This window comes from Myzus persicae, unplaced genomic scaffold (genome assembly GCF_001856785.1).
Source record: "Myzus persicae strain clone G006 unplaced genomic scaffold, MPER_G0061.0, whole genome shotgun sequence".
NCBI lineage: Eukaryota > Metazoa > Arthropoda > Insecta > Hemiptera > Aphididae > Myzus > Myzus persicae.
In genome coordinates this window covers 73,840-88,638 of record NW_019101341.1, presented here as the reverse complement: position 1 = coordinate 88,638, position 14,799 = coordinate 73,840, and the positions used below count along the sequence as shown (strand labels likewise).

Here is a 14,799-nt window from a genome sequence, read left to right as displayed (position 1 = left end):
TATTTAAAATGTGAATATTTGTATGTGTCCACATAAGTCTGAATTTGATTATAAAAACTATTATAGTGTTAACATTGTATAAGTTGATATGAAATAAATTATATTTATTTATATTATATTTATTATACATTTTTTTTGTCCACAATAGTATCCATTCATTCATGCTCTTCTGCATTTTAATTTATAAAGTATGTTAATAGAGGTATTTTTCTCCGGATTGACAAGATTCTGCTAATAATGAAAACTGATTAAGCATCACATCATTATCATCGACATATTGTAATAAAAGATTTTTTTATTTTCAAACATGATTATAAATTGAAGAATAAGATACAATATGGTTACAAAAATTAAATATATTTTTAGTTAAACTGAGATTCTGAATTTATTGATCAGATATAATTAAACTTATTATATTATATATATTATACACATAACATATAGACAGGTGGATACTAAGTACATCAAATAATGCAACATATTTAACTAGAAATAGGAAAAGAGTAAAATGTTTTTATAATATGGTTATAATGTATACAACCAGTTAAATAACAATAAAAAATAAAATAAAAAAAAGATACATTTTAACTTGTAGTTTCTACGCTAAAGTATTTATTAGTCTTATAATCTATTTTAAATATTGGTTAAACTACATTTTACATTGTTGATTTTTAAAATACTGAAATATATTTATAAGTTTTGTTCAAAGGGCTAATAATATTTTTTATGTAAAGATTATATTTGTAAAAATAAATAAATAATAATATCTTCTTTAATTAAACTGGTTGATTATGTGTACTATAAAATTGATACAATTTATCCTAGGGTGACTAAGAACAGTTAGAAGGCACAAAGTATACATTGTTTTGTTTATAGGAGCACAAGAACAAGTATTTTAAGTACTTATCTGTTATAAATATAAATTATAAATGAATAGTTTTTTTTTTCTTGTTTAAGTTATCAGTTACAAAGAACATTTTTTTTAAGTTAATAAATATTCAATTTTATTATTTTATTGTACAACTACTAATAAAGCAAACCTTCTAAATTGTTCAGTTAATATAATTACATAATAATATTTAATTTATTAGCTTACAAATGCACTTAATAAATTATGCATAAAAATAAAACAATTTATAGAAAAAATATAAAATTATAATTTATGATTAATGGAATGATAAATATATTATTTGTTATTCATTTTAGTTTTTATGCAAAATATAGTTAAAGTATAGATTGCTCTAACATGATTTTATCATATCCGTTGGATGGTGGGTATGAAAATCTTTCCAACACTATGTCTAATATTGCACCATCATCCACTGAAATAAATACAATATAATTTAATACTTTGTCGTGTTAAACATTTATAATTATAGTATAGATAGTACATAGATAAATTGTATATTGATAATCAAAAATATTGTAATATGCCAAAACAAGCACAAAAATGATTTTCTGAAAAAAGTGTTATCACACAATTTTAATATAAAGTAGCTGTAACAAAAAAAATATATATAATTAACATCAACTATTTTAATGCTATTGTAAAATTTATTTTCATACAATTTTTAATAGGTATTTTAAGATTTAGCTAATCCGTGACAATCAATTTGTAACAGCTATACGAATATTAAAACTCATGCCGACATTACTGCTGCCAGGTGATACTGAGAGCACAGTTATCTATTATTAAAAAAATGCAGCAGTAGGCAAAGCTATAGTGCTGTAATAGGGGGTTACGAACATGTGTGCATGCACACAGTAGGCAGCAAAGCCCGTCACTTTGTTACTATATGAAATACAAAAATGCCAATGCCTACTATTGTAATTAGCTTATATATTTTTTTTTTACAGCGTGATAAGTCATTTCAGGCTAAATATTTTTAATATTTTCCTGTTTTGTTTTTTTTGTCATTGTAACAGAGATTTAAGTTTGAGAAAATTGTATTTGAAGGGATCTGTGCAAAAAAAAACAGACAATTCAATTTTTCAAAACTTCAGAAAGTAAAAATAAAATTTAATTTTGGAGCTATGTTGTATTTTGACCAGATCTTAGTAATTATTTTATTCATTATAATATTCTCTTGAAACTCTGTTTTTTTGCCAAAAAGTAAAGAATCAAACTTCACCAAGTACATTATTTGAATATTGGTTGTTCGATCTGTCTCATTCTTGCAAAAATAAACTCATTATTTCTTTTACATATGAAGTATTGTGTAAAGCGGATTTTTTATGAAAATAAGGATCCCATTATTTGTTATATACCTAGTTGCATTAAAAATTGATTAATTTAATGGTTCTCTGAAATGTTCTAGTCAACCAAATATGTATCAAACAAAACATATAATAGTATATAATAACCCAAAACATCATAGTTATTGTTTAACATATTTTATAGTTATAATTTAAAAAACCATATGTTAAAATAAAAGTTTACACCATGTCTGTAATAGTTAAATAAATAGAATTTATTTTTTTACTGACCAAATAAAGCTGGGAATACAGTTCCTCTTATTCCTGTAATTGGTTCATTCACTGGTTGGCCATTAATCGAATAGTTTAATTCAACATGGTCATAGTAAATACCCTAAAAATAATATTTTATTAATTTATAGTAACCGAGGTTTTTTTAATGATTTTAATACTTACAATAATATCACCTTCTTCAATGGTATTATCTATAGCTTTTAACACTTGCTGGTTATGTCGTTGTGCTCCATCATTACACAACACCCATGAGTATTGATCGTGACCACCGGGTGCTTTACACAGATCTATATCATTCAGAGCTAAACCTACTCCCCAGATACCTAAGCAGAAATATACATATAAATATTTAAATTAATTGAAACCAAAGCACACAGCTGTTTCACTTACCAGATTGTTGCACTTTTACTTCAAAGTAACATTTATTTTGCACTATTGGTGCAGTACACAAGACACCACCACTACCGCATATCCTGGTGCCATTCTTCACGATCACTACTTCATTACCTGCGATTATAAGCAAATTTTAATTAATGCACACATTGATCATTCTACATATTGTATAGTGTCCTGTACCCATTCGGCTGGTATTCAAACATATAGGGTTGATTAGTGGAAAGGATGTATGTTCTGTGTACTTGATGCCGTCGAAGCATCTTTTGAAACATGACAGCACAATTGCCATCAAAATATCTAAATCTTAAAACTAAATACTTCTTGAAAATACACAATTTATACAGGGACGATGGAAGCTCGCAGTTGGTTTGGTAAACGACATACGTATATTTAATATTGTTATTATTATTATCAGCATCATTATGATGTTACTTGTTTGTGTGGCTGTTATCAAACAAATCAGGATGTATTAAAAAGATAACAGAATGCACGGTAAGATGAATGAGAAATATGAAATAATTTTGAATTTTTAAAGAACACCCAGAACACGTTAATATTTTTGTGATAGTTGTACAGTACCAGGTAATCATAGGCAATAGGATTATAGGAATTAGGAATAAAGGATGTGGTCATATATATAATGGAGTCTGCAGGTCATAATCACTAAATAAATGCAGATAAACCTTCAAACATGATCTAATTAATAGTATAGTGTTGTAACATGTAATTAATAATTATTTTTTAGTTATTGAACATTGCCTGGGCACAGGTCATATGTTTTATGTACCTGTTTAAGCCAAGTGTTGATTATAATAATTATGTGCCTGTAAGCACGATAGCCAGAACAATTTGGCTATAATAAAAACTTAAAAGGTGTTTATTATTATTTATTACAGTTTATTGAATCACTATTTCAATTTCTCTGACAGGTATACAGGAAAATTTGTGTGACAATATGAGTATTTTCTTTTACAAAGTATTTAAATATAAAAAACAATTTATTAATTCATTATAAAAAACATTTATCGTAAAATATTATATAAACATTTTTAAACAGTTTAAACAAAACATGTTAACACAAAACAATTTTTATTTATTTAGGTTATTAAATAGATATTAATTTTCTCAGAAAATATATTAGCTGTACACATTGTTCTTCTTTATTTTTATATTATATAACAATACAATTTCAAAATCAAAAATTAGTAAATAGATCTTTTTTTTGTTGCATAAAACTTTAAACGTCTTATTGTATGAAGATTCAAATAATATTTCACTCTATTGTGAATCAGTGAATTTTTTTAACTGAAATCAAGTGCCTGGAACATATATTAAATACAAGATATTATTTGAACTATTATAATTATTGTACACAAAGACATGCATGTTTTCAATTTCTTATTTTCAGATGATTACATTATGGTATATCTTTGTTTATTTTTATACCTTAATAATATTTAAGTGAACTATAAATAGCTTAAGCTATATTAATTTTAAATGGCCAATTTTACCATAGATTAGAAAAAATTGTATTTATTATGTGGTTTTAGCTCACAGACTGCAGCGGTGATGGTAAAATCATTTAGTCTTAATGGTGAAATATAGTGTACGGATTCTTTTTCCCACTATCGCTGCATTATGTGAGGAGCTTTAAAAGTTTTTTTTTTAAAGTTATCTAGTCCATAAATGTGTTAGTTAGTTAACAGATATAATTTCATTTTGTTTACCTTAATTCTGTATTTTTGTTTAAAATATCTAAAGCACTTATAAATTTCTTGTTAATTGTTCCGAGGTCAGCACCATGTTCAAGGAGTTTAGTTATTATATTAGCATCACCAATTGTACATGCATAATGTAATGCACTATTGCCACTATTATCCTGATTGTTAATATTGCATTTTTTTGAATCTAGGAGAACATCAATAACTCCTGTCATTTTGTTCTTAACAGCCAAATGCAATGCTGTATACTGTTCAGAAGTTGTCAATGAATTAATGTCCGCCCCATATCCAATCAACATTTTTAAAATGTTTGTTTGGCCTTTGGCTGCTGCTACATGAAGAGGAGTATAGCCTTTATAATTAGAACAATTTATATCAACAAACGTATTTATGTTTTGATTTTCATCATCAATGCCTAAATAGTGTTGAACTAAACGTATGTCACCATCAGATATAGCAGTTATTATTTTTCCAATCATTTTTTGCTGCAATGTTATTTCAACACTACTTCTTCTCACTCTTTCCGTATAGTTTTTTTTATTGGTTTTAAACATCTCAACCATTTTGGAATTGTGAGCACAATCAAAACAAGTCTGACCTCTACGATTACGCACTAATGGATCTCCGTCTTGTTCAATCAGTATTTGGACTACATTAGTGTAGCCCCATTTAAAACTTAAATGAAGAGGTGTGTCTCCCTGATTGTTTTGTACATTTATATTTAATTTTGAGTCTGAAAATTCCATAAAATACAACAATGCTTTGACACAAAGATCATGACCATTTGAACAACACAAATGCAAAGGAGTGTTACCTTCGTTGTCTCCAATCATCAATGCTTTATTATGTAACAAAAATAATAATGCATTCTGTTGTCCTCTAAGGGCAGCATAATGGGCAGGTGTAAGTGAAAAATTATCTAAAGCATTTATGTCTGATCCATATTTTAACAGTAATTCAATAATGAGTGGATAACCATAAAACGCTGCTACATGTAGAGGGGTAAGACCCTGTTCATCTTTATACTTCACACAAACTGCAGGTTCTTTTAATACCTCTTTCATACAAGAATCACATTCACATAAAGGATGACATTTTGAGCTAGACTGTTGTATTTTCACATATTCTAAGGTTTCTTTAACTTTGTAGTACTCTCCATTGCAAATATAATTATAAAAAGTACCATAATTTGAATCGGGGAAGTTTGTTGATAATTTAAGATTAAAATTATGAACTTTAATGTGTTCAATAGCTGCTTCTAATGAAGTTAAATAGAAATTATCATCAAAGTCCTTTATATTGCTGATAACAAAATGTTTCATAAAATATATTTGAGCATTCCAATTAGGTATTTTACAATGTATGACTAAATGAACTAAAGCACTTAGCAGGTTATCCACTGTAAAATTATTGTTTCCATTAGACAATTTTAAAAATGTATCTTTTAAACATTTAAACTTCCCAATAATAGTCTTATGTAAATATAACTTGGATAATTCACATCTAGCATTTGGTATTGCAGTTTTTGCTTCTTGGTCTACTTCTAAGTCAATCATAGCACTAGAGTAATTTCGAATAAGTTTATTTAACTTGGCGTCATCTGCTGCCATTAAGACATTTATATTATCCATCAAAACACTATACAGTTTATTTTGTATATAATACTCTACTGCAAGTTTAATATTGTTTTGAAAAAAATTATTAGACTTTTTAGTATGGTAGCTTACTTTCTTCAAACATTTAATATACAAATTTTCAATGGATTTTTTCTTGACTTCGACAGACATATTAATATAATCATTGGACGATAAAAAATCATCCATTAAAGATCTTAGATCCTTCAATAATAATTTATTGCTTTTAGAATACAAAAAATTCAAACAGTCTTGAACAGATGTTATTACAATAATATCTTCCAACATAGTAGCGCAATTTAATGGACCATCTATGCATATTACTTTATAACTGTGATTATCTTCCGTATAGCATGTTTCAATAAATAGTATGTCCACTGTATAAGTCTTGTTTTCATATTGACATACAACTGCATTGTTGTCTACAGAGACATCGTAGCCACTTATTGTAGTAAATTTTAAATCTGAACACTTACTAGGAGTTAAAATGTGATCATTGAAATCTTTTTCAGAATACTTATTTTTAGAGAAGGAACCTTCTCTGGGAACACATATAGGCCATCCATTTTCAACAGCTTTATAAAATATTTCTGCAGATGATTTGCAGAGAGATATCAAAAATTGGTTAAATAAAACATCCTCATCGTAGCAATGATCCATTAGATCGCTAAAAAAAATATAAGAATAAAACCAATGATTATGATGAATATGAAAAGTCACAAAATACTTACATTGATGTAATTTGTAATAGAGTAAAATAAGTTTAACCAATAATAAAATGCATAAATAATTTTTCATTAATTATGTTACAGTATAATTTGTGCTAGTTCTTTATAATACTGTAGCCCATTAAATGTAATATGTATAGTAGTAAAAACATAGATGCTTGTTTCACAGCATAAACATGGTTCAATAGTTGTTCTGTTGTTATTACGCAATACGTAATATTATGCTAATTTTCCAATATTTAATTCATATTATTATATTTAAATACTTTATTATTTGTTATCAATTATTTTTTTATCAAGGCTCAGATAAGAAGAACTTTTTATCTGTTTTTTGCATCCTCAGATCATATCATGGAACACTACCCTTTGTTCTAAAGTCAATCTGTCCAAATTAAATTAGTATCCAAAATTTACATTTATTCGTCTTAGTTCATGGCATATATATAACTATATAAGTATACATGGTTCACCATTATTAAGAAGTTCTTTATAATCGTGACATGGTTCACGTAACAGCTATCCTCAAAATAGAGAATGTGTTGCTGATTATATTTCCGAGGACCCAGTGGTACCCACATACGTCCACACTTTCGAAGAATGGCTATATTTAGTTGAAAATATTAGACCCTTTTTCAAAGAGGGCCAACATTTTTTCAACCCTTTCTGCTATCAGCTCCCCTACCAGTGAAAGTAAGTGGTCTACCGTTTAGTATGTGGCTTCCTACATTTTATATATAAAAAAATAGTGATCAAAAGTGACGACAATTAGATTTTCAGTAAAAAAAATTGATTTTATTTTAATTTATTAAATAACAATATGCATGCATTTTAGGAATGCAAAAAGGTGTTATGGATTATCCACAAAAGATAATTTCATATCTCTTTAGAACTAACCAAACATATTACCACTTTTATTTAAGCCTTGCCACTTTGCCAGTCGCCACTCGCCACCAATACTCAGCCAAGTAGGTACCTCTCTATAAAAAGCTTTCATTCATTCCCCACATTTTCTTTACATACAATAATAATTAAAAGGTGACTCTAAAATATTATCTAAGAGAAGAGGGAACAATAATTTAGTCAAATCAGTTATGGAATGGAAACTAAGTACATGGAAAGAGACCTCGGGGAAGACCTAGGAAAATATGCATTGATTCAGTCGAAGAAGACCTGAAAGACACGGAAATTGACACGTGGAGAGAACTGGTACATGGCATGGACAGTTGGTGCAATGTTGTTTTGGTGGCACTCTTAGAAAGTTATAAAAGCCACAAGAAGAAAGAAGAAGAAAGACATTATTAAAAGGTATACTTTTGGTTTTATCGATGACATGCACTGGGAAGCACAAATACAAAATGTCAAAATGGTATAAAACAAGAAAACCAATGCGAACATTTTATCCATATCCCATGGTAGAACACAAAACATTAAGAGACCTGCAGATATCTGTGATAATAGACCGCATAGGCGCTATAACAACTAATATTTATAGCCTTATAGAATATAGGTAGGTGCTTTAAAGTTACCAACGTACAACCATAGAGGCATAGACCTTATACTAAAAGCCAAGAACTGTGTATTATACTTATACAGTATATAACAAATAATTAACAACAGTATGGCGAGCGGCGTATCAACACCTCGCAGCGATGGAAGCTGTTTTAAACCACCCCTCCCCCTCCTCCCCCGCCACAAAATTACAAATTAAATATACATCTTTCACAAACTCAAGATTTTCCAAACAAATCCACGCCAACTATAATATTTACTATATTTTTCGTATTATTCATACATCATACCTACATCGATATCCCCCTCTTATTCCTTAAAATGCTTGCTCTGATATAATGAAATTTCATTAAAATAAAAAATCCACCGTTTCCCTGATTTTCAAATTCAGAGGTTGCCACGCCGCCACCACTAGCATAAAGTTGTCTGTTGGCTCCATGACTCCTTCTAACTAATGAGTGATATAATGAGTAAATTAGTAAGTTAATTATTAAAGAGCCCAGAAAATATTATAGACTCTATATAGGTACAACTGTTTAGTGTAGACTAATACTAGTATAGTTGAAGTATAGGTTCTTAAAAATTAAGTTATGGCGGTATTGCCGGTATTGGTTAAAAATTTAAAATTGCCAGTTCATAGCACCATCCACGATGCTTGTTCTAAAAAATATTTCATTCAGTCAGTAATCACTTTTTCCACTACACATTTGTTCCACACTTTTTTCCAAAATCATAGATAATATAACATTATCTATGTCCATAATCCATTCTGTGATAACAACGTAACAGTATCATTTTAAATATTATCAATAAAGTACATATTAATATCCTTTCAATTTAATCGGTGTCTTAAAAATATAACTATTAATTCTTACCTATTGAAAATTTAAAAATTTTAATGGTGCAGAATTACGAGTTTAATGTTACAATGTGTTATTTTAAGTATTAATCTTATAACTGTTGAGTTAATATAATGGAAAAAATAACGTTTTGTAAAAGCTGGTCATTTCTGAAAACATTTACAAGAAACCACAGTTCAAAAGAATGGCTATTACGACAAAAAACTGATCCTTATGTGGAAAAAGCCAAAATAAAAAGTTATAGGTATTGTAGATGAAATATATTTATTTATTTTTTAATTGTGTTGTTTATTAAATTACACGTAATAGTTAAATGTAAAAATATCATTAACATAATGCTGAACAAAAACAATAAAATATGCATTTACATTTTCATCACAGGTGTAGAAGTGCATTCAAACTGCTGCAAATGGATGATAGATTTTCTATATTGAAACCAGGCCAATGTGTAATAGATATTGGTGCAGCTCCGGGTAGCTGGTCACAAGTAGCTGCGTCTAGAATTAATTCAAATGCTACTAGTAAGTTATGTTTTTAAGAATGGTTCTTTATTAGTATGTTACTGTTATACTAATAGCACAAATTAATTTTTAAAAGTATAAATTTGTTGGTTACCTACCATTAATGTTCTGCACAGTCATTGATAATATGTATACAAGTATAGCGTCTATTCAATAATCTATCTACATAATAAAACATTAATTGTTCAACCACATCAATGTTCAAATTGCTGCTTAAGTTGAATTTTAGATTATAATTTTAGAATATATTTATTTTTATCAAATCAAGAATCGATTATCTTCTTGATGTTGATATTCGAACAAGTGAGTAGCTCTGCATGATTTAATGCCATACTTGTTTTTTACACGTTTCCAAAGCATTTTGATTGTTTGTGTTTCAGTTCCGCTTCCTGTAATCTTGTTTATGCGTAATTCTCGTTCCCTAAAATATTGTGCACACATATCTTTGTCCCCAAGGATGTGCCAGTAAAAATAACCCACTGTTAAATAACTCATTTAAAATTTTAAAAAAACAACACTTCAACTGACTTGGTGTACGTTGAAATATCAACTAAATTAGTATTTATTGCACATTCCTATAAAAAAATATTAGTAGTATGACACACATTGGTAGATAATGTTCTTTCTGTAGATAGCTGCATACTAAACAACAAAATATGTAGTAGATAGCACATTAAACAATTGTCAAATGTTGTAGTTATATTAAGAATAAAAATGAGATAAACAATTCTCCTTTAAAATGTGCTTTTGTATATTTTACTATCACTAATTCACTAATTCTTGTTTAATTAAATCAACATGTACTTATTGGTTATCTAATTAGATAGTGAAATTCCAACTGGCTTACTGATTGGTATTGATCTTCAACAAATGTATCCAATAAAAGGAGTAACATTATTAGGAAATTCTGATTTTACATCTCCTAAAACTTGGCAAAAGATAAAAGAATTATTAAATAGCCGTCCTATAGATGTTGTCTTAAGTGATATGGCGCCTAACGCTACCGGAGTGAAGCATTTGTACCATGATTTAATCATAAAATTGGCGTATTCAGTAGTTAAGTAAGAAATTTGAAAAATTAATTATTACAATGATCACAAAAATCCTAAAAACTGAAAAACATGAATTAACCTAACCTAACCTAACCCATTTATATTTTGCAGATTTGCTGTTTTAAATTCAAATGTTGGCGCAGCATGTTTAATTAAAATTCTGGATGGTAATCAAAATGCAGAGATTGAAAATACTTTGATAAAGTTTTATTCAAATGTGAAATTTGTAAAACCTGAAGCTAGTCGATCAGATTCAGCTGAAAAATATCTACTTGCTCGTGGATTTAAAGGACTTAAACAAAATTAATTTCTGTATTGTTATTAATATGTAAATGATATAATATTATAGTTATGTATTTATTAATGTAAATATTTCCTTAAAAAAATATTTTAAAATTTATTTTGTAAGAGGTTATACCCCATGCATATGTTGTCTCTGTCTTATAAACTTAAAATAGTTGTAGGTATACAATTTGAATTCAGCAGAACCAATTTTATGTTGTAGTTTAGATATTAAAGTGAATTATTATACCTAAAGGAAACAACATTATCTGTGCTTAAGCGTCACCTTTTTTTCTCAATGTTTTAATTTTTAAGCAAGGTATAAGAATTTTTAATTTGTCATATTTCATATTATACTCATAGTCATAATATATTACATACAAAAATGAAATGTTAAACACAAATAATGTTCTTACCTTTATATAGACACAATGATACTTTCAAGTACATGATGTTTTCGTCAAAAATGAATTCAACCTACTGTATTACTCATAAATTACATTAATAGCAATAATATCATACTATTTTAATGTATACTTATATATTACATACTAATATCGACTGACAGATACAATATATTTTTGCTCAAAATAGTTTTTTTTATGCAATGATTTTTCATTGAATTCAAATTTAAGTATTTAACACATCCAGTGACCTATAGAGTGGTATCCACTTGCCCAATAAATAGTTTTCATTATTATTTATTAATAATTCTTACCAGCTCTATGGTATGCAATAATCATTCTCTGCAGTCAGAAACATTAGAATTGACTTTGAACTTCCAAGAATAGGATAGATTTACAAATGTATCAATAATTTATATTGAACGAGATTTGCACAATAAATTGGAACAAATCTTATAAAAATTTGAGACTCGTTGGTTACAATTAAAAATATATATATTTGTACCAATGGGCAATGATGTTTCCTAGTTCACAGCCTTTTTAGTCTTTTAGGGACATGTGTTGCAGAGGATAATTTTTGGATTAAAGGATTATAATGAGTGTGTAGTTTAGAAAAGAATTTGGTATAGTGGGATTTGGCCAATTCGTTAAGAGTGGGTAGTTTTAAATCTTTGTGGAGATTTTTATTTGTTACGTACCAGGGGGAGGAGGTGATTAGGCGTAAGCATATTGATTGAAATGCTTGAAGTGTTCTAGTGTTTGAAGGCTTTGAGGACCCCCATACCTGAATGCCATAGAGCCAGGCCGGACGGATTATCGCTTTATATATTGTCACCTTGTTTGTTAGGGATAGTTTGGATTTTAAAAGAGGTCTAAGGAGGTGCAGCCTGGAGTTGACTTGTTTACGCTTTAGTTTCAGGTGAGGGCCCCACGTAAGACGTTTGTCAAATGTGAGCCCTAAGTACTTTACTTCATTTGCTGTTGGAAGGACATTGTTGTTGAGCATAACTGGGGGGCAGACAGAGTTTCGTAAAGTGAATGTTACGTGAGTTGATTTGGTTTCGTTTATTTTTATTTTCCAACGGTTTGCCCATAAGTTGATCATATTGAGGTGATTTTGGATCCTTGAGCTAGCAATTTCTGGATCGCGATGTGACGCCGAGATTAGGGTATCGTCAGCGTATGTGCCAATGAATGTGTAATGAGTCTTTGGGATATCATGGGTGAAAACAGAGTATAGGAAAGGGGCGATGTCGCTTCCTTGTGGGACGCCTGCTTTAATAGGGTGACATACTGAGTAGCTGTTTTTAAGACGAACAGTGAAGAAACGGTCTGAAAGGTAGGATTTTAATAGTAGGAAATACGGGGCTGGAAGGAACTTTTTTAATTTGTAGAGTAGTCCGTCGTGCCAGACCCGGTCAAAGGCCTGAGAGACGTCGAGAAAAACGGTGGGGCAGAATTCTTTTTTTTCCAGAGCTCTGGAGATGTGATCGACGGTGCGGTGTAGTTGGTGAATGGTTGAATGATGGGCTCTGAACCCAAATTGAGTGTGTGGGATGATATTAGCATTGGTGGCGATGGAGAGGAGCCTTTTTAATAAAATTTTTTCAAAAATTTTTGATATGGTGGGAAGAAGGCTAATTGGTCTGTATGATTCTGGATTTTCAGGTGGTTTGTTTGGTTTGAGGATAAGAATTATGATAGAGTGTTTCCAGGCCCCAGGAAAGTATGATAATCTAAACAGTGCATTAAATAAATGGGATAAATAAATTATGACTTTGCGAGGTAGGTTTTTGACTATAAAGTTGGTAATTAGGTCATTACCTGGGGATTTTTTGATGGGGATTTTTTTTATTACATTGTTTATTTCTTCGGGGGATGTGGCTTTGGCAGGCAGATACATTGGGAGAGGAGATTCGAGGAAGTTTTCAACTATTTCCAGTTGAGTGGGACTGGGTTGAATATCATGAGGACAGAAGCAGTTTTTTAGGTGCTGAGCTAGGATATTAGTTTTATCCGTGTCGGTAATAGCCCATGAATTGTCTTCTTTTCTAAGAGGAGGGGTGGGTTGGTTTATTCGTAATATGTTTTTAGTTGCTTTCCACAGAGACATATTTTTAGTGGTTAAAGATTCTACATAAGTGTTGTAAGATTGACTTTTGTACTTTTGGATTTCCTTTTTTATTTGGATATTTAGTTTGTTGAGTTTGGTCTTGTCGTTGGGATATATAAAGTTTTGCCAGTGTGCCCTAGTTCTACGTTTCTCAGTAAGTAGAGCTTGTATATGGGGGGGAGTTTGGTTTTTTGTTTTTTTATTTGCTTGGGGTTTTGCAGCTGCTATTTCGGCTTTTTGTATGGATGTTGTGAGGTGATTAATAGCGTTGTTGATTTCATCGATTGATTTTAAGGAAATGTTGAGTTTTATGTCTTTATTTAAAATGTTTTTGAAGGTAGACCAATCTGTTTGACCGGGGGTGAGAGTTTCATTTTGGCATGGAGGGACGTTTAAACCTAGTTTGAGAATTATTGGGGTGTGATCGGAGGACAAGTCGTAGAGGTTGGTAAGGTCACTGAGTATATTACTTGGTAATTTCATAACAAAGATATCTAAAATATCGGGTAGTCTGTTGTTGTGAGAGGGCCAATAGGTTGGTCCAGGAGGAGCTAAGGAAGAAGAGTTATTATTGTTTATGCAGCACTGTAATGCTCTGCCTCTGGTGTTGGGAGTGCGATTCCCCCATGTTGTGTTTTTCGCGTTAAAATCGCCTCCTGAGACGAAGCGATGTCCCAGTGTAGAGAAGTATTCAGAGAAATGATCAATAGTGGTGATGAGACCGTGAGGACAATAAATTGCAGATACATTAATAGGTATGTTATTATGAGTAACGATTGAGACGCTACTTGCTTGTATGTGAGGAGAGATGTAGGAAGGTAGTGGGTGATGGGGTATGCTTGATTTGATGTAAATTGCCGAACCGGCGTGAGCAGTACCGTCAGGGTGGCATGAGTAGTATGAATTAAATACTTCCGGTAACTTCAATCACTAAACTCAGTAGGATGTCCAAATTTTGATTTTGAAAACAGATTACTGTTACAGAAGTTTCCTATGCATTGGCTGTTATACTTTTTTCATATTCTACATCAGTCATCAATTTATTTTAATTTGAATTATGAATATAATCTATTTTACTCTTTTTGTTAG

General features: G+C 29.9%; 3 protein-coding genes and 2 long non-coding RNA genes across 5 annotated transcripts; 2 read left to right on the top strand and 3 right to left on the bottom strand.

The window, feature by feature from the left end:
* Positions 1 to 338: 338 nt before the first annotated feature.
* LOC111028678 (SPRY domain-containing protein 7) lies at positions 339 to 3,453 on the bottom strand. Its single transcript, XM_022307410.1, has 5 exons — positions 3,067 to 3,453; positions 2,881 to 2,997; positions 2,653 to 2,813; positions 2,488 to 2,590; positions 339 to 1,322 (listed from the first exon to the last, which is right to left on the bottom strand). Exons 1-5 carry the CDS (start codon positions 3,173 to 3,175, stop codon positions 1,225 to 1,227), a joined length of 588 nt encoding a protein of 195 aa, XP_022163102.1. The 5' UTR covers positions 3,176 to 3,453; the 3' UTR covers positions 339 to 1,224.
* A 596-nt stretch (positions 3,454 to 4,049) lies between these two features.
* Positions 4,050 to 7,194, bottom strand: LOC111028676 (ankyrin repeat domain-containing protein 27-like). Its single transcript, XM_022307408.1, has 3 exons — positions 6,973 to 7,194; positions 4,614 to 6,908; positions 4,050 to 4,205 (listed from the first exon to the last, which is right to left on the bottom strand). Exons 2-3 carry the CDS (start codon positions 6,899 to 6,901, stop codon positions 4,175 to 4,177), a joined length of 2,319 nt encoding a protein of 772 aa, XP_022163100.1. The 5' UTR covers positions 6,902 to 6,908; positions 6,973 to 7,194; the 3' UTR covers positions 4,050 to 4,174.
* A 122-nt stretch (positions 7,195 to 7,316) lies between these two features.
* Positions 7,317 to 8,655, top strand: LOC111028680. Its single transcript, XR_002603927.1, has 3 exons — positions 7,317 to 7,659; positions 7,802 to 7,934; positions 8,005 to 8,655. It is a non-coding gene; the product is annotated as an uncharacterized LOC111028680 (long non-coding RNA).
* Positions 8,656 to 9,289: 634 nt separating this feature from the next.
* On the top strand, positions 9,290 to 11,453 carry LOC111028677 (rRNA methyltransferase 2, mitochondrial). Its single transcript, XM_022307409.1, has 4 exons — positions 9,290 to 9,582; positions 9,720 to 9,859; positions 10,683 to 10,920; positions 11,023 to 11,453. Exons 1-4 carry the CDS (start codon positions 9,452 to 9,454, stop codon positions 11,216 to 11,218), a joined length of 705 nt encoding a protein of 234 aa, XP_022163101.1. The 5' UTR covers positions 9,290 to 9,451; the 3' UTR covers positions 11,219 to 11,453.
* Positions 9,718 to 10,670, bottom strand: LOC111028679. Its single transcript, XR_002603926.1, has 2 exons — positions 9,958 to 10,670; positions 9,718 to 9,835 (listed from the first exon to the last, which is right to left on the bottom strand). It is a non-coding gene; the product is annotated as an uncharacterized LOC111028679 (long non-coding RNA).
* Positions 11,454 to 14,799: the final 3,346 nt, after the last annotated feature.